We start from the raw sequence: 25,695 nt of genomic DNA, 5'->3' as shown, positions 1-25,695 counted from the left end.
GATTACTTTCCATAAAGGTATCAGTATTTTGGTTTACCATCTTAATATATAAATTCATACCAATTTAAGCCATTTTGACTACGCCGCAGACTAGAAGAACTTCCAAACTCGTTGACGAACTCGGAGCGATCCAAACTCGGGAGCGGGTTTGGCATGAATCCGAGTTCGCTACTCCCACCCTGACTCGGCCCTATATGCCGTTCTGAGTCAACGCGTAAGAACAAGAAGAAAGATTGGGGGGAGAGAGGGGAGAAGAGGAGAGAAGAAAGTTGCCCAGGCGTAATCTCTTCTAGCTCATTTGGAGAAATCTCCTCTCAGGTAATCCAGGATCTCACCTTTATGTTCTCTGACGGGAGTTTGAGCGATTCTTTGGACACCCATTTCTCCGATTCCTTTAAATTTATGCGGATCGGGTGCAATTTCGATTTGTTTCTATCCTATTCTTGCTAGGTTTCCTTTAAGGGTGTCATTTGGGTTCAGTGTTTGGCTCGTCTTTGTTGGAAGTAGAGATTAGGGAGATGACAAATCTCTGAAATATTTTAGGTTCTTGGGAAGTTTGAAAAAGAAAACTAGAAAAGGGAGCTGTTTGTTTGAGCTACTTATACCTTTATGATCTGGTTGTGGATACAATGTTTGGTCCTGGCACCACTTAGGGTTTTAAGACAGTTTCTTCTGGCAATTGGGTTTCATAAGTGGCTTCATTTTGCCATTTTTGGACAGTTAATCGGAGATTAGGGATCTTGCAATGAAGAGTTTGACAATGTCAAATTTGGTGCATCTGAATATCTTGATTTAGTATAGTTAAAGTACAGTTGGTTGGATCAATATTTTTTGCTTCAAATGACTGAATTTTGGCACTGTAATTGAAGTTATGGTGTAGTACTAAAAAGTATGCGGAATGTTCTGCATTTGCCTTCAGTTAGTTTGTTATCTGCGTTTGAACTAGTGGTATACACACTCTATGCACTAGCTTAAAGGGAACTATACTTGAAACTAATCACTTGCTTGTGACTTTCACTTTGCATTCGATGTATAAACAGTGGAAGCATGAAGATACGGTGTGGTACTAAAAAGTATATTGAATGTTCTCCACTTGCCTTCAGTTTATCTGCATTTAAATAAGTGTTATACGGACTCTATGCACTAGCTTAAGGGAACCATACCAGGAACTAATCACTTGTTTTGGACTTTCACTTTGCATTAGATGTATAGACAGTGGAAGCATGAAGATAAGGCGACCATTTAACAGGTTATTTGCGCATATATAATGTGAATTGGTCTTAATGAAAATCCACACTTCATACAACTATGTTTGCATATATGGATGGTATAATAGCACACGAACTAGTTCCAGGAGAATTTTATTTGGCATTAGCCTTTATATGTGGGCCACATCAACTTTAGATGTGTGGAATTAGAATATGTCCAAGGGGACTTACTCTTGGGTGCAACCTTTGTTAAACCATAATAAACATGACACCAATGACTAAAAAAGATTTTAACAAAAGAAACATTACTTTCATCTGTAACTGTAGTTGAAGTACAGTGAGAATGCATGTTCAAGTTGAATGTCCTACATCTAATGACAACCAGTATTGTCTGAAATTTAGTTGCCCTACCACCTTGTCCAATCTAAAATAGTTCACAACTGATTCACTTATATATAGTAGTTTGTTTATCATTATTTTATGGTCAATAGCTTTGTTCTTAGCATAAAATTTCCTTCCATTGTGGCACTTGAAACAGAAAGAGTATTGAACTGCTTTGTAGATTTCAATTTTCAAGCATTCATAATTTTTTTTTTCAGACTTCTACTTTGAACTCAAAGAAGTGTAAATGTGATGAATGAGATCAGCTTAAATTTCATGAACCTGTCTTTTTTTTCTCTTATTATAAAATATGTGCTGGGTGATAAGTTCTTGCACATGATACTTGTAATTGAACATGTAAGAAAGCATCATAGTTCAGATATAGGAAATAAATTCCAATTCATTTGTGTAGTGATTGTAAGATTTCATTGGCTCGTTAACTAGGACTTCACTTGCATAAATTTCTTTAAATGCCAGATGGTGTCTAGAATGAGTTGATGTCATTACTTTTAGGATGAGATATAACCTAATAGTTGTTCATTAGCAGTGTAATTTTAACACCCTAAAAGAAAAAAAATGTGAGCGCATGTGCTCGGCACGTGCACTACAGTACCACCTTCATCCCCAACCAGCACGCTTCTATTCCAATTTTATCCAAAATCTCCGACGCGATTTTGGATCAAGTCGTTGCTTAATCTCTAAATTTTATATAAATCCCTTCCTTTCTCTCTTCCTCCTCTCTCTCATAGCTGCCCTTCCACTTTATTTTTCTTCTTTGCTCTTCTTCCCATCTCTCCATCTCTGTTTGAAGAAAGCATTCGCTGCCAGTGAGTTGCTGGATCCCTTCGAGCTCTCCATTTGCTTCTCCGGTTAGTGATATTAATCTCCTTGCATTCAATTTGATTTTTATCTAGTTTAATAGGCTAAATCAGCAATTTTCTAATTGTTGATTGTCTGGCCAAATTCATCGGCCGACGATTGCCGTCTGGCTTGGCTTTGACCTGGGAAGCTTCTCCCGGTGTTGCGTTGCTAGTGGTATCTTTCACCCGACAACTTAACCTCTAGGTGAGGTTAAGCCATGTGAGACTTTCTCATCGGCCTTGTGACTTTGCTCTAGCCATTGTCGCTACTGCTCTTGCTTCTTTTTGGCTAGTATAGCTCCCCATGCCATCCTCTATATTTTTGTGGGGTTTTCAAACTGCATTCACCTTTATTTAGGTGGATTAGCATCTCTATTAATGGAGGTCTTTTTGTTTTTTGCTTTCCTTCCATGATCCCATCGAAGATGATGAAGATAGAGATGGGGTTGGGCTAGGCCAAACCCCACTCCTTATGAAGTTAGACTCATGCAAGGTCGAGTTAGGCCATGGGTCTAACCTAGGGCTGTCAGGCTTGACGAGCAGCTCGGGCTTGGCTCGGGCTCGGCTCGGGTGAAGCTCGAGTCCGGCTCGGCTTGGTCAGAGCTGAGCCGAGCCCGAGCCATCATAATAGGCTCAAAATTAATACCGAGCCGAGCCTGAGCTGGAGCCAGCTCGCTTAGGCTCGACTCGATAGGCTCGATAGCTTGACTAGCTATAACTAAGGGCTCGATAGGCTCATCCATCACATCACCTTCCCCATCACGTCACCTTCCCCATTCTCAATTTCCTCACCCATCCCACCCTCACCTTCACCCTCACTCTCACCCTCACCCTCATCCACCCGATCACCACTTTTAACCTCACCCCATGCGCCGCCACCTCCTCCCTCCCCGTTGGCCTCTATCGGCAACGACGGAAGCCACCACCACGGCACCATGCCTTCCTCTCCATCGGCCTCCTCCTCCTCCTCCTTGTCCACTTCGTCGGCTTCCTCCTCCTTCATTCACCATCTCCTCATCGTCGCCTCCTCCATCCGTCTCCGACTCCTTCGGCAAGCCGCCGTCCATGTCGCCACCGCCCACGCCGCCACCGCCTCATCCTCTAATCAAGCCCGAGCTTTGCTCGGGCTCGGCTCGGGCTCGGTTAGGCTCAGCTCGAGCTCGGCTCGAGTTGAGCTGAGCCGAGCCTGAGCAACATTATGAGGCTCGAAAGTAATTTTGAGCCGAGCCTGAGCCAGAGCCGGCTCGCTCAGGCTCGGCTCGTTTACAACCCTAGTCCAACCCAAGAGCATGGTGAGGGTGGGCTATGGGCAGCCTGCAACCCCTCCCTTTCTTTGGGCTATGGGCTAGCCCAAATAATTGGTTTAGTTTTTTTAGTTATTTGTTTTGATTGACTTTATTAAATTGGGGTTATATAAATTTAATTATCAAAAAATGATAATTCATTTGTTTAGTTAATAGTTATTAGGTTTAGTATTCTTAATAGTTATTTTGACTAGACCAATAATTGAACCTACCCAAGCCATGACGAAAGTGCAGTGTTATATTTAATTAAATAATTTAATAATTAGATTCTTTTGCTTATGGTATGATTATATTCATCATATTATTAGATCCACATCCGTACGGAGAGGATATTCATGACACAGAGGGAAGCAAATAACTAGGAGCGATTCCAACCAAGTGATTCCTCTATAATCTAAAGATAGTATAAATATGATGGGAGGATGCTAGTATTTTGATTGTGTAGTAATATTATCATATACATGTTTATGTGTTATTTATGAACATTTATGTATTATTATTTCATGAGGACTGTATACGTGTTTTGCATATGGTATGCACTTTGGCTATGATGATCATGCCATGTGTATTAGACATTGCACTAGATACACGTATCACCAAGTAGTTAGATCCCATTTCGGTAGTACCCTTGTATTCACTTAGCCAGCGTTAAAGACATAGTGAGTATATATATATATATATATTTGTCTATGCCTGAGATCATTAGTCTTGGGAGAATCAGGTAAACTGTACGTCGAATTTGAGCAGACGTGATTTTTGCCCGTTATGGAGGTTAGATACTTGCTAATCTTGAAAATGATGATTGTGAAGTAGCGATTATGGTTCTAGCGGTACCTGATGGCGCAGGATTAGTGTCTTTTTGAGTTGGGGGCTCTTGATTTTCCGCATGGGATGCGGTTATAAGTATGAGGATGGGCTAACGACCGAGGTCCTTAGTCTAAGGCTACAGATAATTGGTCATATGCAGTGTTATTAGGCATGTATGGGCGACATAGCTGCTAGATGTTTATCTCTCTTCGATGATTAAGGCTCTGAAAAACCTTGTGATGTTATAATTTATTATGATATAGAAGCTCTAAGAGAGCATTTGAATTATTTATTGCCATGAACTTGAGACTCTCTGAAAGTATGTTGTCATAAGTTATAATCTTGTTTTATCGATGAATCTTTGTTATTAAGTTTATGAGCTTAACACGTTGTCATTTAAGTATGATTTATATTATTGCATCTTATATTAGGCTGATCTTATATTGTAGAGGCGTATACCTCCCGGGCTTTATGCTCACCTTCTTTTGGTAGAATACTCTTTTTCAGATTAATAGATGAAATTGAGGTCGTGGAGAAGCAGACGAGGATTAACTAAATTGTTATTTAATTTTCTATTTTTAGTCATGTTGCCTCTGCGTGAGTATTTATCTTTTATCATATATTATTGTCTTGTATTTTAGAGACTTATTGCTGCCTGTGATAAATTTAGATTCTTTGTTTAATTAATTCTGGTTAATTGTGGCTTATTATTTTGGATACCATATAGAAATGTTTGACCAACAAATTACGTGAATACCGCGTGAGTTCTATCAACGTGAGGAGCATATGTGTTTGGTGGTGAGCATTTTAGTAATGTTCTGAATAAGATATTTTGCATTTCACTAGATATAACCTACACGTTTCAGAGTATATTAATTCTTCTCTCTTTATTTCTGGGAACGAGTAGGTCAGCACTAAAAGAACAAATGTACTCATTAGGATGCTAGAACTTGTTATATTTGGGAAAATGCTAAGCATTTAATTGTATTTCATCACTTTCTTGTATTTGTTTCTAATAATGTTCTTATGTGCTTATAATGAATTGTCTCCTTGACTCTTGTATTGTCAATTGAAACAGGCTTCAGCTTTTCTCAGAGGTTTCATTGGGGAAAAGGGTTTTTGTCTGGTGCTTAAAGCTTCATATTACAGAGAACCAGAAATTTTGAATCTTTTGTATATTTTAGCACTTAAGAGACCGAATCTCTTTGGAGTGACATTTGATCGAGTTTCTTGCATGATTAATCTTCATCTCTATCTGTAGATCTCTATGTAAAAAATAGCAAAGATCAGCAAATCCTGATTCCATTCCTATTGGCAATAATGTAAGTTGGCATTGATGTTTAAAGTAATATGGTGTCAAACTGTCAAAATCAAATCAAATTGCAATTAAAAGCATTAATGGACATTGAGAAAATGATCTTTGCCTCTCATATATGTGAGGTTATGACAGAATCTGACAGAGGATTATCATGAGTAAAGCAGGTACTTTGGCTCTCTTTCCTTTTTGACTTTGATGAGTTTTATTATTGATGATACATAATGTCTCATATCAAGAAGTGGAACTCTGTAGTCTGTGTTCCACTTTTTCCGTTTTCTTCATTATTTGAACAGCTGAAACATGCAAGCATGTATTTTCTGTTGCAGCCGACTCAATCTTTCATAAGCAATGTTATATATCCATGAAAGTAAGAACACCATTTTAGTAGCACAACATAGACTCTTCAGATATAGATTATTTAGGTAAATAGAAGTCTAAAATATACCTATACTATAAAATTCTTCTCTCATGTTAAACTACCAAATATTTCTTCTTTGAAAAATTAAAAAAGGAGTATATTTATGTTTGAAATTTTGTGGTGATAGCAACATAATTCTCACAATATCTTAATGCACTCTGCTTTTCCAGCAGCTAAATCAAGAGGTGCAAAAAGTTGACTCTGGCAATTCTATTTCAATGGTTGAAGAGATGACTTCCCTTCGCTCAATAGGGTTCAGTGACCCTGGATGGGAACATGGTGTTGCTCAAGATGAGAGAAAGAAAAAAGTGAAGTGCAACTACTGTGGTAAAATAGTAAGTGGAGGAATATACAGACTGAAGCAACATTTAGCTAGAATATCTGGTGAAGTTACCTATTGTAAAAAGGCTCCTGAGGAGGTCTATATTAAAATGAAAGAAAATCTACAAGGATATAGAGCTACCAGAAGACGACAGTTAGAAGATGAGGATCGTTCCCTGAATTTGCAATCCAACAATGATGATGAAGAGGTGGAAGAGTCTGTTGGCTATAAACGGAAGACACGGCAGGATGCACCTGATCAAATTTTAGTTACAAATATAGCCCCTCTCCGCTCGTTAGGATATGTTGACCCAGGATGGGAACATGGAGTTGCTCAAGATGAGAAGAAAAAGAAGGTAAAGTGCAATTACTGCGAGAAAATAGTTAGTGGTGGTATAAACCGATTTAAACAACATTTAGCTAGAATTCCTGGGGAAGTTGCATACTGTAAGATGGCTCCTGAGGAAGTATATATTAAGATGAAAGAAAATATGAGATGGCATCGAACTGGTAGAAGACGAAGGCCAGAAACAAGAGAACTTTCAGAACTCTATGTGCACTCAGAAAATGACAAGGAAGAGGAATTTGCAAACAGAATAAACAAGGTAAATCATTTGATTGGTGATCAAGATGTTTCTTGTAGCAAGGCCATAAGAAAAAGGTCCAGAGGGAGGTCACCAAACATTAGTACAAGCATGGAGCTTCAAGAAAAGAATAAAATAAATTTGGAGTCTCTCTTTGCAAAGACACAGAAAAGCAACACACCAATGTCATGCAAGAAATCAAAACAAAAGGGTGACAAGAAGGGGCATAAAGAAGTTATTTCTGCAATTTGCAAATTCTTTTGTTATGCTTCTCTGCCTTTCAATACTGCAGATTCTCCCTACTTCCACAATATGCTGGATTTGGTTGCTCAATATGGTCACGGATTACATGGTTCTTCAAGTAGATTACTTGCTGGTCGATCTCTTCATAATGTAGTACAAACCACAAGACGGTATTTTGGAGAAATTAAGTCTTCTTGGGCTATTACTGGATGTAGTATTATGGCAGATAGCTGGAAAGATGTCCAGGGAAAGACAATAATTAACTTCCTGGTGTCTTGCCCGAGGGGGATGTACTTCATTTACTCTTTAGATGCTTCTCATATTGTAACAGATGCTACACGTCTTTTTAATTTGTTGGACAGAGTTGTAGAGGACATGGGGGTGGAAAATGTAGTGCAGGTACTGAATTTTCTTTACTGTACTTCTTGGCTTTTTGGTAGAACATTTATCACAGGATTAGCAATTTTTTTATCAAGATATGTCTATCCATTTTTCTTAGAATGTTCATATTATCCTGATGTGTTTCTGTACATCATAGGTAATCACAGAAAATTCTGCATGTTATAAAGAAGCTGGGAAAATGCTAGAGGAGAAGAGAAGAAGTTTATTCTGGACACCTTGTGCTGCCTATTGCATTGATCAAATTCTGGAGAATTTTGCAAAGATAAAATGGGTCAAGGAGTGCATTGATAAAGGTCAAAGAATCACGAGATATATTTATAATCGCATCTGGTTGTTAAACCTTATGAAAAATGAATTTACCGAAGGGAAAGAACTCCTCGGATCATCTGTAACAAAGTTTGCAACTAATTTTCTTATATTGCAAAACTTGCTGGATCATAGGGTTGCTCTTAAAAAGATGTTCCAATCAAGAAAATGGATTTCATCACTATTGTCCAAATCAGATGATGGCAAAGAGGTAGAAAGGATTATCCTTAACTCCTCATTCTGGAAGAAAATGCAATATGTCAAAAAATCTGTAAACCCTATAGTTGAAATGCTTAAGAAAGTGGATAACAATAAGGGCTTGTCTTTGCCATCTTTATATAATGATATGTACCGAGCTAAGCTTTCCATTAAATCTGTTCATGGTGACGATGAGGGGAAGTATGGCCCTTTCTGGACTGTAATAGACAGCCACTGGAACACTGTTTTCAACCATCCTCTCTATGTTGCAGCATACTTCTTGAATCCATGCTACAGATATCGACCAGATTTCATGGCGGTATGCTTAAAGCAGTGCATGTTTACATCTTGATACAGTGACATTGTCCTATGGTTTTGAATCTTCATGCTCTAATTTGTAGCTTCCAGAGGTCATCCGTGGTCTGAATGAATGTATAACTCGGCTGGAACCCAATAACGGAAGGAGAGTTTCTGCTGCTGCGCAGGTAACTTTTGAAGTTGACCTTTATAATTTCACCATGAATCTATATATCCTCTGTTTTTTTGCACTTAATTTATCATCTTGTTCATCTTAGATTTCAGATTTTGTTTTTGCAAAAGCTGATTTTGGAACTGAATTGGCCTTGAGTACAAGAAATGAGTTGGATCCAGGTTATTATATTTGACTTATTTGTGCTGCACACTAAGTTACCAATGTGCTGTACTGTTCATTAGATGCTCAGTCAGAGATGGTAGAACATTATACTAAACTTCATTTAATTTTTTCTTTTATCACTTACGCTGATAGCTGGATGGTGGCAACAACATGGGATCAATTGCCTTGAACTGCAACATATTGCCATTCACATATTGAGCCAGACATGTATATGTTTTGGCAGCGAGCATTACTGGAGTACGTTTGATCATATTCACAGTACAAGGCGGAACTGTCTGGCTCAGAAAAGACTGAAGGATCTCACCTATGCCCATTACAACTTACGTCTTCAGGAGCGACAGCTGAAGAGAATGGACAATGATTCTGTGTCTCTCGACAGTGTATTGCTAGAGAACTTATTGGAGAGCTGGATTGTCGAGACCGAAAAACCAGCTTCCCCAGAGGATGAGGTACACTTTTTTAACCTCTCATTTGATATATCATTTTTCCTACTCATCAGTTGACCAAGTTACTGTCAATATAGGAGCTCCTTTGTAACAACATGGAACTAGAAGATTCTTATGAAAGTGAAGTAAATGAGACTGAAGATTTAGATGCAGTATCAACAAAATCTCATACGAGCATCATAGCATTACCTGAAACTGTTGAGCCTTTGGATGCTCATTCTGCTCCTCCAAGTGCTGCCAGTGAAGAAGATGGTAATGATCTTGATTTTATTGATGACGATCTGAGTGATTAGTCAAAATTTCTACTTAACCATCTTTGGTGATTCCTGAAGATTGAGAGTTTTTTAATTAATATCTACTTGCTAGATCTTTCTGCCCTTTGTTTTTAAGTTGGTCAACTTATTGTACCTTGTCTTGAAATTTACAGATTGAGGTAAATATTTTGATCAGAATAGTTGGAGCATCTGTTGCCTTTGTTGTTATTCTGTCCTCCGTATGAATTGGTTGATTGCTAGCAACAGGATCGCAATTCTTTTCTCATCTTACAAAAACGCTTTACCATTCAATTGGCTATCTTGGTTATTTCATTTATTTGTGAAATTTAGTTTTCTCTGGATCATGTCTATTCATCGTTGAGACATTATTTCTTAATTTTCCTCTATTAATTAATGTCATAGTGACCGTTCTGCTTTCATTTTTGTTGTTTCTACTTTGATTTTTCTATCACTTGTTGGTGCAAGAATTGAACATACAATAACAAATATTAAGAGATTTGAGTTATATCTATCATTTGTATTTATATATCTTTTCTGGGTCAAAATCAAATGGTTGAATCATCCATGAAAACATGCATATTACAGAGTTGCAAGATGGAGAGATATTTGGTGGTGGAAATCTGTGAAGAGATAGTTTTAGATTAGGTAGAATGCTGAACATCAGTTGGATCTGGTTAGTTTGTATAGAGATGCTCATGTATATTGAAGTATCCTCTTATGACACTTACACATTCTGATGTGCAAAGGGTGGTAGATTGGCGCTTCACTTTATGTTCTTTTTTCTGTTTTTTCAGAAAGAACTGTTCTTTTTGCTGTTTAGACCGTGTCTTCACTATTTTAATTTGACCCTCACATTTATCATTAAACCACTGAAAACAATTTGATGAACACTTACATTTGCCAAGACAAAACAATCTGAGTAGGGTCTTTTTGGTGATGTAACGGAAAATACAGGGGTCGAATGAACAGTTTTTAATGCATGGATGCATGGTATAAGTTGCAATAAATACATAAGACAGGGTGGAAAATAAAATAAATCATTTCTGTGATCTCTTTTATCTCGGAGCAGTTATAGTCTATTGAGAATTTGAGACTCAACTGATTTTTTAGTGACAAGCTTGAGCTGTTAATGAACTCGGGTTATTTGAAGCCCTAATGAATAAAGAAGTATAATCTATTAATATCACTTTCTCAACTAAACCTCCATTGTAGTGGTTTTCATTAACAGGCCATTGTATGTTTATTTCATTAACAGATGGCAGAGAAAATAAATAAATGCCTTGGATGGCTACTAGGCAACAGTAGACAACTAAGTGACCACTGCAATGATGGCAATAGTTTGTGAATCTCCGGTTTGAGATGTCTGTTCCTATGCATGTGTTGATCTTGGTTCTCAGAAAGTGAACCTATTTGATCGATTTATCCAGAATTTTCTATAGCTTTTTTCTAGGATAAATTACATCTCCAATAAATACATCACTAGACAAAGTTCTGAAACTTCTAAGCTCAACTAGTCATTTGTAGTTTTCTACTATGCAACTATATATAGTGAGTCCATATGCATGTCAAATTTCTATTCTTCTCTACACTCATTGAGACGTATATCACTCTAGCTGTCAGAAACTAACACAGCAAATCTACTCTCTTGGTCTCGGAGGCAATCCTGCGCACTCCCACCCATCTGATCACAAAGCAGCTAGATTTTATTTCTGATGTAGGCTATGGTGAGCAGAAAAATTGAGGTCGTCCAACCGGCAGAAATAGAAAAGGAATTGCTGATAGTGTCAGTTGTGTTGTTTGTTCCGAAGACGGTACTTGAGCCTGAAATGTTTGTGTTGGATGCTGGTGGACCAGAACTAGAACCAACACCAGTGGCCGGAAAGCTAGAGCTAGAATTAGTGGATGCAGAACCAGGGCTGGGATTGGTGGATGCAGGATAACCAGAAATGGAGCTGCAATTCGAGAGTCAACAATGGTCATGATTTTTGTGTGTTCAACTAAAGAACCTGACATTGCAGGAAATATACTACCATAGTGGTGAAGTGTTTACCTGGATGATGGATACAAGCAGGTCCCTGAACCTACAAAATATATCAGAGATTTTGATCAATTGCTGTGCTTCAGCCAGGTGAAAAGATGAAATGATAAAAATGCTACCATATTCTTACTTGGATTAGTGTTGACTATCATTGCTGTTCCTCCAAAGTCGCAACTTGATGGCATTGGATTCCTTTGGTAGTAGATATTGAAGGCATATGAGGCATGAGCCTGCAGGGTGTTTGGATTATAGCAGCTCCCTGTTGGTTGGATTGCTGAGCAATCTGCCCCCCCAATGCCACAGGCATAATCGAGTGCATTCTGCAGTGCAGCATCCGGGGAACCTGCATTGGCCACACACCAATTCTGCCCTGAAACTGTCGGTGAACCTGGCACTGTGCTTGGTATTGACGCTGGTGGTGGATATGGAGAGGTTATCACAGGGTTTGTTACTGGCGAAGTGACCGGGTATGCTGTAGTAGGTGCTGTAGCAGGATCAGTTATAGGATTTGTCACAGGGACTGGAGTGGTCACAGGGGTTGGCACTGGATTAGTTGCAGGAACTGTGATTGGTGTTGGTGTAGGGTTCAATGGTGGATTAGTAGGAAGAACCGTTACAGGGTTTGTAGAAGGTACTGTGACTGTTGCTGGAGCTGGATTCATTGAGGGGACTGCGATGGGTGTTGTCCCTGGGTTTGTTATTGGACTAAAGGTGTCATGGATTATTGTCCTGGTTGCAGAGATAGGGTTGTTGTCTTGGCCAAGAATCTCTCTACGAGAAGAAGAACTCAATATTCCCTTCTCAGGTTGTCTCACATGGGAGGTGTCCACTAAGATCCCCAACACCCTTCTCCTTAGCAGAGCATGGTTATTTACAAACATAGACATTTTATCACTGAGCTCAGCTATTTCTACTGCACTTGGGGAGGCAAAGCTCTTCACATTGAGAACCAGGGGAATGTCTAAGTTTGATAAACCTCTCAAAGCAGTGAGAGTCCTTTGGGTTGCAGAATGGATGAAATCATTAACCAAGGTCAGTTCTCCATTTACAAATGTATCTACCAGTACAAAAGATTCGGATTTCCTTATAAACTCTATGACCCTCCTAAAATCCTTGTTTCTTGTCTTGGTCATGGTCTGAAGGGTGGACAGGGAGAACATTGCTGAGACCTTAATGTTCCTATTGAGACCTAATGTCCTGAGAGAAGTGTAGAGTAACTTCAAGGTGAAATGGAGTGAAGGAAGGCTTTGACCATTGCTACATACTATGATATTACTAATGTTCAAATAGGGGAGAGCCCTTATGACATGAGTTTGAAGCCATGAGGCAGTTAAAGCCTCTGATTTCACTAGTTTTTCACCTTCAGATTGTGTCAGACAAAGATCAACAGGGACACCAGTGCTGGATGGTGAATCTAAGAAGGCTTCTGGGCTTCTGACAAAGACCCTAAACTGGGATGGTGGCACTTTGATCTTCTGAAGAAGTGATTGTGCTTCTGTTGGTGACCAAGAGGCAGGACTCTCTTCACTCGCATCATATGAGAAACTTACAAAGGTTCCTGAGAGGAAGATTAAAAAAAACTATGTAAATGATACCAAGGAGTCCTCTCTTGATTTTGGAAGATGGTGCTAACCTGAGCAGCAAACAATGTGAAGGAAGAGGAGGTAGACGAACTGGCAGCGAGATGCAGCCTTTCTAGCCATTGGGGTGAGAGCTTGGGGAAAACCCAGATGGATTTTCTTTGTGATCTCTGCTTAAAATGGAGTTGGAGAGGGAGGATTTTGTAAAGAGAGGAAGAGAGGGGTAGGGGAGACAGTAATTTGAAGAGAGGAAAATCTGTAGGTGAAAGAAATAAGTGATAAAGTCGACAGCAGAAGAGAAAGGTAGAAACCAAAGGAGAAAAGCTAAGGTGGAGCTGCGTGTGTTTTTGGGAAACCATGACATGCAAAGCTCAGAAAAATAGAAGGGCTGCATGTATATAGTGCCACTCAATCTTTCATCTTCCAGGGAATCAAGCAAAGTTCTTTTCCTTCCACTTTAATTTTCCTCCTCAGCTCAATGTTGAATGACACACACCTCTTGCTTTAATCCTCAATAACATATGACTCAGAGGAGCCGTGTGGTTTCATGTATTTAGGAAAACTGCATTTACAGAGTGTAATACGAAAATCAGTTTTTGGTTTATTGATCTCATGACATTTATTTTTAAGTGTTAAGTTGGGCTCCTATGCAGCATCTGGACATCTACTTCAATCAGGCAGATATCAAAATAAAGCCTCAATTTTTCATCAGAAAAGAGGTAAGATCGAAAGCTTTTCCTTGTGCTGGTTTCTCATTTAACACTACATATGCCATATCTCGAAATGCAATTTATTGAGTATATTAGGCTAGGATTACATATTTGTAGATATTTTGTTATGAAATTGATATATATTTTATTTTTCCTCCCTAGAGTTTGCCTATATGAACCATCAAATATGTACCTGAAATGCTTCAAATCTTGTCACACACTATTCACTTGGAATACACTTCAAATCTTGGGAAGAAAATTGGCTCCCATTATGACACCCCTACAACTTAGCATTGATTAATTCGCTTTTTCACAAAGCACAAGAATATGGAGCTTTTGGAGTAAGTGGAAGAAATCAAGGAACTCTGACCAGAGGATGGCTGCTAATTCTTGTAGCAGCCCCTGCATGTGGCCTTCATTTGGAAAAGAAGCAACTTGGACTGCTGATGTCTAATATGCTTGCTTTTGAAACATCCATTTCTTTTCAAAGGCTTTATCCCTACACTGCCATCTTCATGTCCCTACTAGAATATCTACTGATGACTCATGAACAACATGAGTATGAGATCAGAGAGATGCTTTTGAGCTGTGTTTAATAAGCTCAAGTGGAAATCCCCCATAAAAGGGCCTTCTTTTATTATCCTTTTCCTTATCAACCCTGACAACCTTTTGGACTCAGATTCCTTATCTCCAATTTCCAATATTCTTCACGTATGCATGCATTCTTTCATGGTCTATGGAGAGTTTTTGACCAAACTAGCCCTGTTCCAAAACTTTTTTATTAGAATAAACTTATTTTTCAAGTGGGGTCTAACTTATTGTAGCCCTAACAAAAATACTGAATTAAATCAATATTTTTTTCTTACGCAAAAAAAGCTGATCAATTTAGCGTTTTTATTTGGTCTTAAAACAATGATCTGTTCAGCGTTTTATGTATATAAATCTCTTCAACTTAGTCTTTTAGTAATTTATGAAAAAAATTATCTGGCGATAAAAATTTTAAAAATTATTAGGACTACAGTGAATTAGACCCCATTTAGTAAATAAATTTGAGGGTAGTCTATTTTGATAAAATTTTTAAAAAAGAAGACTATTTTGGTTATGAACTATCTATGGATCCAACCCCACATTCGCTAACCCTACTCGATATGAGTCCTCTTCTAATTCGATGAAAATTCTTATATGGAGAAAAATTATCAAGATTCCTTTTCCAATAATTCCAAAAGAAATTTGAAAACTGAGGGGCCTACACGGAGTTGCTATTTTAATTTGGCCAAAATAGATTGATGTGTCTTCGAGCATCTTGATCATGGAAGATTTTATTTGATACAAGTACAAATATGAGAAGTGAACAAGTATTATCATATAACTCTATTTTTAACTTAACCTCTTGTACTTTGAATTTAATCGCCTAGCCGTTCTGTAGGCAATTGTTGGCTCCAATATTATCTCCACAAATAGATATCAAAATAACTAAACTACCTCTCCAATCTACAAATCAGACTAAATTTATATGTGTAAGTAAGTGTTTTTATGTCCCAGTTAACAATTGCCCAACAGTTGCCATTTTTCTGATACTGTGCCAAATCACAAGGAGATAAATTATAATTTTTCTTATTATATACTACTAAAGTATAGTTATATATAAGATAATATATAGAAGTTAGGAGACATAATCCATTTCTTATCACCAAATCCATCTTTGCTGTTAGTTGGACTCTCATTAAGAGACAAGACAAACTTACATATCTGGCCATGTACTTGATATTTTATGTAAATAGAGGAGTTTAAGGCCCCCATTTGGATTCTCTGCTAGATAACTTCCAAGCATTAGGATTGCTTGGTTGCTTATAGATTAGGAGGAAGGAAAGGAAGCAGGAAAGAAACAAAAGCAAGCTCTTGGACTACCCCAGTTGGAATATTTTCTTAGCTATTTCTTGTTTGGTGTTCTCCAGTTTTAGGTTATTAATCTTGGCCTTGAGAGATCTATCATTTTGTTTTCATGCAAACTATTTTATCCGATAGATTAGACAAATGTCAAATGATCGGAGGAAAGAGAGAGAGAGAGAAAAGCTGAACTACGCGGTCGAAGAGGGTGAGAGATATTCGATAATTAAGATGGCATAACATTTTACAAAAAAATAAGTAAGAGATTTATATGAAAATGAGTAATAGTTTAGGAGGAGAATTCTATATTGGCAAACATTACTCATCAAATTCAAGTACTGACATACAAAGTAACATTACTTGCCCTCTATTTTAGAATTGCAAAGGTTCTTAAATAAATATTTCGTTCTTATATTTTTAATGAATCTACTTGCAAACTTTTCATTCTATCAGTCATCAGGCTTCTGGGAATTTTCTCCCTGTGAGAAGAATCCAGGTTTAAGAGGACAGTATTAATGGGTCCAAGGAGTAGGTTTGTGCTTTGTTAGTGGGCCTAATTAATCATTAATAAAATAAGAGACAACAAATTTAATCACAAACTACTCTTAGTCCCTCCGCGTAGGATTAGGTACTATATAATAATTCTACAACTTTTTCTTTATATCACGAGTCTGTAGACTAATTATATGCCAGACAATATTATAACTTAGAATCGAAACCCCAAAACTTACAACGAAATCGAATCCACAATCTTTATCATTATCATTAGCTGTTATGATTCAATTACTAGAGTGATTAGCCTAATATCTTATAACTTAATCACACAAAGGATAAAAATAGAAAAATTTAGTGAAGTCTCCTCATAAATGCATTAGAAGGGTGTTAAGAAAACGTGTGAGATGATCAATTAATGAGCCATAATGTCTTTGTACATATATATAATAAACAAAGACCAATATGCAGGTTGAGTAACTGAAGTCCTACGATACATAGCTTTCATCTGTAGTTGGGATTTCTACATCTCTCACCATCCCTTATGTTTTCAACTGAATTTTTTTCAAAAAAACTAATGCGAATTTCTTCAGCATTTATCAATGAGTTTTGACTTTTATTTTCAATAAATTTTTAGCAGAACTAACTGTAAATAAATAGCACACAGTAATTCAATTTTATCTTGATTTTCTTATCCCACCTTTGATATAAGAATAATCGATAAATATTCCTTATCCGCATAGATTTATTCTAGTATATATCTCCTTATATCATATCAGTATAGTAATACTTTCTTCTCTTTTCTCTCGTCCATCCAGTATAAAATGGATATTAGTTATTTCAACATTATTTTATATTAAATATAATTATTACATATTATATTATATATAACTAAATATTAGACTGATTTATACCGGTAGAAAAATAAAATAAAATAATTATACTAATATTTCAAAGATTGGAGATAATTTATCCTGCCAGATAGGTTGAATACGTGCGAAGTCAAATTATTCTGCCGATAGGAGCTCTGAAGGAATCGCCGGCCATCAGATCAAGATCAAACGGACGGGAGGCGCCCCAGTAATATCGTCAGTGATCAATGCATCAGAGCCGTCCGTTTTTTCAGGCTCATAACAAACTTCCGACCACCGAACTGCGAGGGGGCCCATCCGGGAAGACCGCGGTTTGATTGCTCCAAACCACTCGCGCCACGTGCCGCGAGGAAGAGATCCGACGAAGCTTGGCCGTTGGATGTTCCGCAGCGGTGGGCCCACCATTGTCGGCCCAATCATTGGCTCCGGGAAGCACGAAGTTTACAGTGGGCTCAAAGGGATACAAATCCTTAGAGCCTCCCTCGTCAAATAGAGGTTGACCTTTCTATACTCGGAGAAAAATAAATGTTACTTTCAATAAATTTTATTCTTTGTTTTAATATATTGCTTTATTTATTTTTTATTTTTAAATTCTGCTTCTAATCCAAGTATAATTTATTTTTCTAAAATAAATAAATAAAACCCATACACCATGCATGCCAACTTCTCTCGCCCTGGAAAATTTATTTATTTATTTTCCAAAAGAGGAAATTGGAAATCCCCAGAAAATTCCACGTCAGACTCACCTCGTTTCTTTTACTGCGCCGGGAAGCTATCTCTCTCTCTTCTTATCACCACCTAACGCTGATTTACTCCCTCTCTTTCTTCTTCTTCTTCTTCTTCCGCATCCTTCGCCTCCCCTATGCGCCGACCCTCCTCTTGTCCTCATCCTCTTCTACAAAGCCGAGCTCACTCCATTCTCCTGGGGTTTCGGTTGCTTTGGAGGAGGGAAAGAGCCTCCCAGTGTTCCGCTGCCAAACGAGCTCAGATCCGCCATCCACCGGCGCTGTAGGCCACGTGATCGGCTCCAGGTTGGGAATGCAAGCTCTGGATAGAAGAAAGGTGGCGTCTTTCGGGAATTAGGGTGCTCTTTTGGGCTCGGGAGAAGGGGAGGAGTGGGTGGGTTTCTTCTCGGAGATCTGGTGAGTTCAGGTGTGGAATTGGGGAAATGTGGTTTAGGAATTCTCATGTATTTTCTTAATTGTGTATTTTTTTTCTTATTTGGGTGATTGCAATGTGGGTTGATCTGATGGCAGGAACTGAATTTGGAGTTGAAAGTAGCACCTAGCCGCCTCTTTTCTCTTTACATTTTGTTACGTTTTTCTTTTTAACATTATTTATATTTCTCTAGTTTTGATTTCTTTCCCTTTTTCTCTCTTGGTGATCATTTGGGGAACTTTTTGGGTTCATAATGAATTTCTGGCTAGTAATTGCCTGGGGAATGAGAATATTCCGGCGAAGTTAAGACATTTCGGAAGTTTTATTTCAAGTCGTATTTTCTTAACAGGAATCAGATCACCAATGGATAGGAATTAATTTTATCATTTTGTCCTTTATGGTAGTCTGTCTCTTTGTATCGTATGCTGCATATAAATAATTGAGTGAAGTAACTTCCAGAATTGATGTTGGTGTTTGCTTCTGCTTATGACTAATGGTATTGTGAAATATGTCCTTTTCATCCTTTTGTTCTTATGGATTTTTTTTTTTTTTTCACGAACAAGTGCTTCAGTTCCTTTTTCATCAGTTTGACTCTCTCAATTCTCTGCTTAACTTGAGATTATCAAAGATGTGCAGGAGTTATTGTTAGTTTTAATGCTCCTGAAGAACTTAATATCATGTAGTGTGTTTTTTTTTAAAATTTTTTTTAATATCGCTTATGCTTTCTTAAGTTCTGCTTCACTTGAGGTTGCCAAAGATGTACAGGAGTTATGGTTAATTTTATTTAATCTTTTTGCAGCACATGCCATGCTGAAAGGTAAAAGTTGGTTTTAACCACATTCATGATTGTGCGATCATCATTCTCTCTTTGACTTGTGTTTGTAAGTTGTAACTGTAACAACATTCCCTGTCATTTTAATTGCCTCCAAAGATGTGATTTGCAGTTTGGTTTACACCTCTTCTTACAAATAGTTATTTGTGCATATCCAAAGGAGATTTCCTAATTTGTTAACTTTGTTCCATTCTCTTTTTATTAAACAGCTATGTGAATCAGCTATATGAATAATAAAGCTTTCATTCTATTGATATTTTCCATATTCTATTGGCATAGGTACTTGAAATCTGAAATGTCGTCTCCCTCTCTAAAAGAACATTTGCATGGGAAAACATTTGTTTTCGGTCTTAAATTATGGGTTGTGATTGGAATAGTCGTTGGGGTGTCCATGTTAAGCATTCTTTTCATTCTAGTTATATGCCTTACTGTTCGCAATAGAAAGCAATTGAGGAGGGCTTCCACGAACCTCCCCATTACCCAAATCCCTACAGTTTCGAAGGAAATAAAAGAAGTGAGGGTGGATCAGGTCTCTGCCAATGACTTTGTTCCACATGATGGGATTCTACTTAAACTTAATGATAAACCGAGTGAAAAGGAAGCAGATAAGGGTATGGCTCATTTGGGTTTGGGTAAATCAAGGAATGGGGAGGACAATAGTCATTCCGGATCATTTCATTATGTGGACCAAGATACCAGCTCACAATCTGGTGAAGAAGGAGGTTCAGGGACTTTCCATGCCTACAGACAATCTTCAGCTCACCCTATAACTGCTCCTTCACCTTTGACTGGCCTTCCAGAATTCTCTCACCTTGGCTGGGGTCACTGGTTTACTTTGAGGGATCTAGAAGTTGCAACGAACCGTTTTTCAAAGGACAATATTCTTGGTGAGGGTGGTTATGGTGTTGTTTACCGTGGCCAACTTATAAACGGTGCTCCAGTTGCTGTCAAGAAGCTTCTCAACAATCTGTATGTCTTTCTTATGCTGTTTAATTTTTCTAGTTCTTGCTCATCAATATCTCTTTATCAAACATTGTCCTCTACATCTGCATCTCTATCTTTTTGCGTGCTTCTTTACATTGTTGCTTTCTGTTTCTGATTTGAAGAGGGCAAGCTGAAAAAGAATTTAGAGTGGAAGTTGAAGCTATTGGTCATGTACGTCACAAGAATTTAGTTCGTCTTCTAGGGTATTGTGTAGAGGGTACTCAAAGGTGAGGAACCTTCCTTCTTTTCACTCCTTTTTCTTGCCGCTGACATCTGGCACATGAATGTTGCTTATTCATCTTACATTTAGAAATGTGTTGATATTAAGATCATACTCATTCTTGAAATGTGTTGATATTGTGTTATTATGGTGATGATGAGCATTTAGACTTCTATGACATTTTGCTTGATGTTTTTACCCATGATCAGGATGCTGGTCTATGAGTATGTCAACAATGGAAATCTTGAACAATGGCTCCATGGAGCTATGCGCCACAGGGGTTCTCTTACATGGGAAGCTCGTATAAAAGTTCTTCTCGGCACAGCTAAGGCGTGAGTTATCCTTCTTCAAGATGACCTCGTTCTTGCTGCTTGTGTTGCCTTCTTTTTTATTCCTTAATTAATTCTATTTTTTCTGATGGTTTCTATAATCACAGGATAGTCATGATATCTGATCTGTGAAGTTAATTTAATTTTCTTATAGAAATGTAGCATAGTTGTTTTCTTGTCTTCAAAAATTAAGATTAATAATTTCCTGCTATATGTATTTCTGTTTTTCCTTGCCATATTCATGGAATCTACTATTTCCCATGCCTTGGAATTTCACCTTTGAACAATTATTTACAATTGAATATAATTTTGACAGTCTTGCTTATCTACATGAGGCAATTGAACCAAAAGTTGTGCACCGTGACATCAAGTCCAGTAATATCTTGATTGATGACAATTTTAATGCCAAGATATCTGATTTTGGTTTAGCCAAGCTGCTAGGTGCTGGTAAAAGTCACATTACTACTCGAGTTATGGGTACCTTTGGGTGAGTCTATCATCTTCCTTGAAGCACAATTTCCCCCCTTTCCTTGTTAAAGAAACATGTGACTATCACTAGAAAGCATTTATTTATGGCTAATCATTACTTTTCTTAAACTAAACTTGCTGCAGATATGTAGCACCAGAGTATGCAAACAGTGGTCTTCTAAATGAAAAGAGTGACATTTACAGCTTTGGAGTTGTTGTTCTAGAGGCAATTACTGGGAGAGATCCTGTTGATTATGGTCGGCCTGCAAATGAGGTATTCAATGACCGGAATTTTTCTTTACACATGTCATAATTAGGTTTATAACTTGGAATTTAGAGAACTGTTTTAGCATGGTGATATTGTTTAGTGCTGCTTACATCAATCTGTCAATAAGAGTTTGTTTTTTCCAACCGTAAAACTAAAATAAAAAAATAGTTCAGCCAAGATAAAGAGACTTTTGCTACGGTGGATGTAGTTGTGAACTTATGACTCATGCATCCGTAAAAAAAGTAAACTAGTTTATTTTTAGATACTCCATCATATGGATCCCTCTTTATTAAGAAATTAAGGAGGTCATATTAGTTTAACAACAGCCAGTATGTATATTGTTAGATAATTTCAATTTTTGTTTAAAGGCAAAATAGTGGACATTGGGTACTCTTTGTTCCATCCCACTAGCAACAGCTAATTGATTTCCATGTTCTATGTTTTAGTGCAATTAAGGAAGCATAAAACATATAAGGGAAAAATTCTTTCTACACAAATGGAATATTCTCATATTTCATATAAGTAGGTACCAGCTTTTTTCAATTAAATCAGTTATTAGTTATTGTTAGGTTCATAAGTTTATATAGTACCTTTAAATCAAACCTGAGTTTGACTTGGATAAACCTAATGTATAGGGTTCTCTACACCAACTTAATTAAGCCTATGGATTGATAACTCACGAACTACTCTAAAAACATAAATTTTTTAGAGAATAATAGTTTATTCTTTTATACTCTAATATTCCTCCTCCCTTCTAGGGTCAATGACATTTTAATGTTCCTAAGAAGTGAACTTGAATTAAATAAATGAAGGTTTTATATTTTTAAACAACAGTTAAGTTTAATAGAATTTGAGTTTCGGACCTCCTACTCAATACTATAATAATTTACTAATCACTCTAAAAGCTTAAGTTGTTAGTAAATGGTGATATTCCTCTGTTATACTCTAACAACTAGAAACTAGGAAGTTGGGTAATAATTAGAAGTTTCAATCTGGCAATCTTGCCTTTGTTGATTTGTGTGCTTCATCCTGGACTTAGGTACATGCTACATTCACTTCTTTTCACTTAGTTAAGTTGAATCTTACACATTGTTCTCCTTTAGCCTGTGAATGGTCTCAATGGAGTCCTGTACTTGGAATCTAAGTAAACAGTTATTTTTGCTTTCATCCTGATAGAACCTGAATCAGTTTGGCTATTTTCTTCTATTAAAAACTTCCTGCTTCTTTTTATCATTTCATCAGTTGGGATCTTTCTCTTTGAGATTCTTTATAGAAGAACATATAATATGTGAGTAACTAAAGTGGAAATACACAAAGCCATTAATTCTTAGAGGCAAATCAGTCATCTCATCTGACCTAGAAATGAGACAGTAGAAAATTAGTTTTCTGGGGTTACTTGGATGACTAGAGTGCACCTATCTCCTCCAGAATCTAGGTACCTCATATAAAAAGATCTTCTGCACATATTTATTTCTCTAATAAAGTAACTATTATCTTCCCATTAAATTCATCACTCGAGTATATGACATTCAAACAGAATTTCCTGTTCAGAAATCTCTGCACTCTCATCTTTCTAGTCTGAAAATTCCAAAACATCTTAAATGAAAAATATATGTCCTCTTTTTTGATGATTTTCTTGTCTTACAGTTACAAATACACTTCTATGTTTGCTACAGGTAAATCTGGTTGACTGGCTTAAAATGATGGTTGGAGGTAGACGCTCAGAAGAAGTGGTGGATCCAAATATAGAGACAAGACCAACTACAAGAGCTCTCAAGCGTGCCTTATTGACAGCTCTGAGATGTGTTGATCCGGATGCAGAGAAGAGACCAAAGATGGGTCAGGTAGTCCGGATGCTGGAATCTGATGAGCCAATACCTCGTGAGGTATTAATTCCAATGTGATGTGCAAAGTTTAACTTACATTAACATGTGGTTCTTGTGGTAATTATCTTTGGGAAGTTGATGAATGGCATGTCGCCTATGCATATTTTTTGGTAAAAACTTCCAGTCATAAAGTTCATTTATCAATGGATGAACCAGTACAGTCCTAAAATTTAGCTCTGCTCCCATGAATCTGTTTCTTACTCTGTTCTCTTTCATATTGCTATTTCAAAAGTAAATTGTTTGGATAATTTGATACCGCAGCAACATGCCTCCAAAATTATGTTAGTTGATCATATTTTAACCCAGAGAAACTTGATGTCTCTATTTTACCACATGAATTTCCAAGTCATTGTGAACATAGTTTTCAGCAATTAGAGCACTCAAAATGAGTTGCATGAATTGCTATGTCACACCTGTATGTTACATCCTGCAATCAGCCCCTTGAATGCTTAGCTGAAAGGGGAAAAGCATGTCATAAAATGCTTTTTGAAGTGTTAGCAAGCAAGGCCAGGTAGATGGACTGAAATGTTGTGTATTTTTATAGCTTGGTGATGTGAATGTTTTCTGCACATTAGATGCACTCCATCTACAAGTTAGGAGAATGGAGAATGGTTCTCCATGTAAGTTAGGGGTACATGTATGTCAAGGAGAGTTGGTTAGTGATTTGAAGACATTTGTGGAGACAGAGAGGCACCTGCACTGTTCTTATTACATAATGGTAGAAGGGAGGTGTTCACAAAGTTATTTGTGGACTAAACCAATTTTTTATAAATGCACTACACTATGATGTGATCCGGGTCTAATCAAATCATGAGACAGGGCTCGATGGATCGAGTCTATTTATCTTTTAATTAATTTAATATGTAAGCTCTTAAGATAAATTTAGTTAAGTAATGTAAGTCATTACGGAAAGTTCAATTAAGTCATTAAAACTCTTAAGACAAGTTAGTTAAGTCAAGTAAACTTTTAAGATAAATCTAATTAAATCATATAAGCTTTTAAGGTAAATTCTAATTCGAGTTGTATTAGCCTTTAGAGTTAGTCCTAATATGACTCATTGTACTCGATCTTTATATATAGAGAAGTTGAACTTCTTTGTTTAATCATCCAAGTATTGAAAAATTATTTTAGCCTTAAGTATGTCTTATAAGTAAGAGTAAAATAATCTAGAAGTAGAAATAAATTAGTCTCCCTTTATCACCACCTTCGCCACCCATTCTCTTCCACACCATCACCACTATATATGATCTCCTTGTATTGTTGCTGTTGTACAGTTTACAAAGAATAAAGTCTGGTGTATACATTTTCATTTCTCAATGATTTATTATTTCCTTGCTGAAGTATGATTGCATTTTGATGTCGACTCAGATTATATATTATGTGCACATGCCTATCTAGCACCGGGTTTGGTTTTCTCCAACATGATGGAGCATTTGATATTATGTGCACATACCAATCTTGTATCATTTTCAATCAATTCTAGACAGATATCTATGTCTTTAAAGAAATGGCACATTCTATGCAGCATTTGAGTCGAAGTTTTGGATTTTGCAGGACCGAAGACACCGCCGAAATCGGGCTGGAAGTACAGAAATTGAGTACCAGAGGGATAATTCTGACACAGACAAAAGTGACAATCCAGATTCAAAACCCAACAGCAGAAGGCATGGGGCATCTTCTACCAATTGAGGCAATGGAATCCTGGAGATGTTTCCACATCTAATTGCTCAGATTCTTTGAATATGCTTCTTTCCTTGATCACTATCACTGGCATCACTCAAGTGGTGGGAACTGATGCTTAGGTTCAGAAGAGCGTAGACTGAGAACTGGCATTTTTTTTTTTCACTTTTTCCATATTTTTCATGTAGATGGAATTAATTTAGTGTATTTCTGGTGATTCAATAGTGCTTTAAGCAGTGTGTACAGTCACTATCTTCTTGAGGGTTGGGTTGTTCTGAACTGGGATATTGTTTTGTTAATGTCGCCGCAGTCAAACAAAAGCTATATCCATGTCACATGAAAAGCTATTAGAGGAATTTGTTATTTGCTGTAACTGATTTAATCTGATGCATCATGATTCTTCTTGATGCAACTGTTTGCGTGAAGTTATTGTGAAGCTGGGTGAAAATTGTTGGGTAGTTCAATCCATGCATTGCCGTGCTGGTAAATACTGCGAGAACTGGCTAACCTGTGTTCTACCAATGTGCTTATTGTGTGTAGTCACATGAAAAATACTTTTTATATG

At 37.3% G+C, this 25,695-nt stretch overlaps 3 protein-coding genes across 7 annotated transcripts; 2 read left to right on the top strand and 1 right to left on the bottom strand.

Annotated features, from left to right (window-relative positions):
* Positions 1-78: 78 nt before the first annotated feature.
* On the top strand, positions 79-11,520 carry LOC140776664 (uncharacterized). 5 transcript variants are annotated; one of them, XM_073120455.1, is made up of 9 exons: positions 79-318; positions 5,639-6,042; positions 6,470-7,843; positions 7,983-8,669; positions 8,752-8,835; positions 8,926-9,001; positions 9,138-9,454; positions 9,529-9,703; positions 11,384-11,520. In XM_073120455.1, the coding sequence occupies exons 3-9, from the start codon at positions 6,515-6,517 to the stop codon at positions 11,437-11,439; spliced, it is 2,724 nt and encodes a 907-aa protein (XP_072976556.1). In that variant the 5' UTR covers positions 79-318; positions 5,639-6,042; positions 6,470-6,514; the 3' UTR covers positions 11,440-11,520. The 5 variants fall into 5 exon arrangements, with proteins under 5 accessions (XP_072976556.1, XP_072976554.1, XP_072976551.1 ...); XM_073120453.1 differs by having other exon boundaries at positions 6,467-7,843; XM_073120450.1 differs by having other exon boundaries at positions 5,639-6,245.
* Positions 11,423-14,487, bottom strand: LOC140776665 (uncharacterized). Its single transcript, XM_073120456.1, has 5 exons — positions 14,248-14,487; positions 13,398-13,906; positions 11,895-13,322; positions 11,777-11,807; positions 11,423-11,678 (listed from the first exon to the last, which is right to left on the bottom strand). The coding sequence occupies exons 2-5, from the start codon at positions 13,465-13,467 to the stop codon at positions 11,423-11,425; spliced, it is 1,785 nt and encodes a 594-aa protein (XP_072976557.1). The 5' UTR covers positions 13,468-13,906; positions 14,248-14,487.
* Positions 14,488-19,121: 4,634 nt separating this feature from the next.
* Positions 19,122-25,555, top strand: LOC140776585 (probable receptor-like protein kinase At5g18500). Its single transcript, XM_073120325.1, has 8 exons — positions 19,122-19,142; positions 19,575-20,264; positions 20,402-20,506; positions 20,709-20,831; positions 21,145-21,315; positions 21,441-21,570; positions 23,241-23,450; positions 25,005-25,555. Coding segments are annotated over exons 1-8 (1,566 nt in total). The 5' UTR covers positions 19,122-19,140; the 3' UTR covers positions 25,140-25,555.
* Positions 25,556-25,695: the final 140 nt, after the last annotated feature.

The sequence above is a fragment of the Typha angustifolia genome, chromosome 14 (assembly GCF_048772165.1).
Source record: "Typha angustifolia cultivar Huaian chromosome 14, ASM4877216v1, whole genome shotgun sequence".
NCBI classification, from domain to species: domain Eukaryota; kingdom Viridiplantae; phylum Streptophyta; class Magnoliopsida; order Poales; family Typhaceae; genus Typha; species Typha angustifolia.
This window is presented reverse-complemented; position numbering and strand designations above follow the sequence as displayed.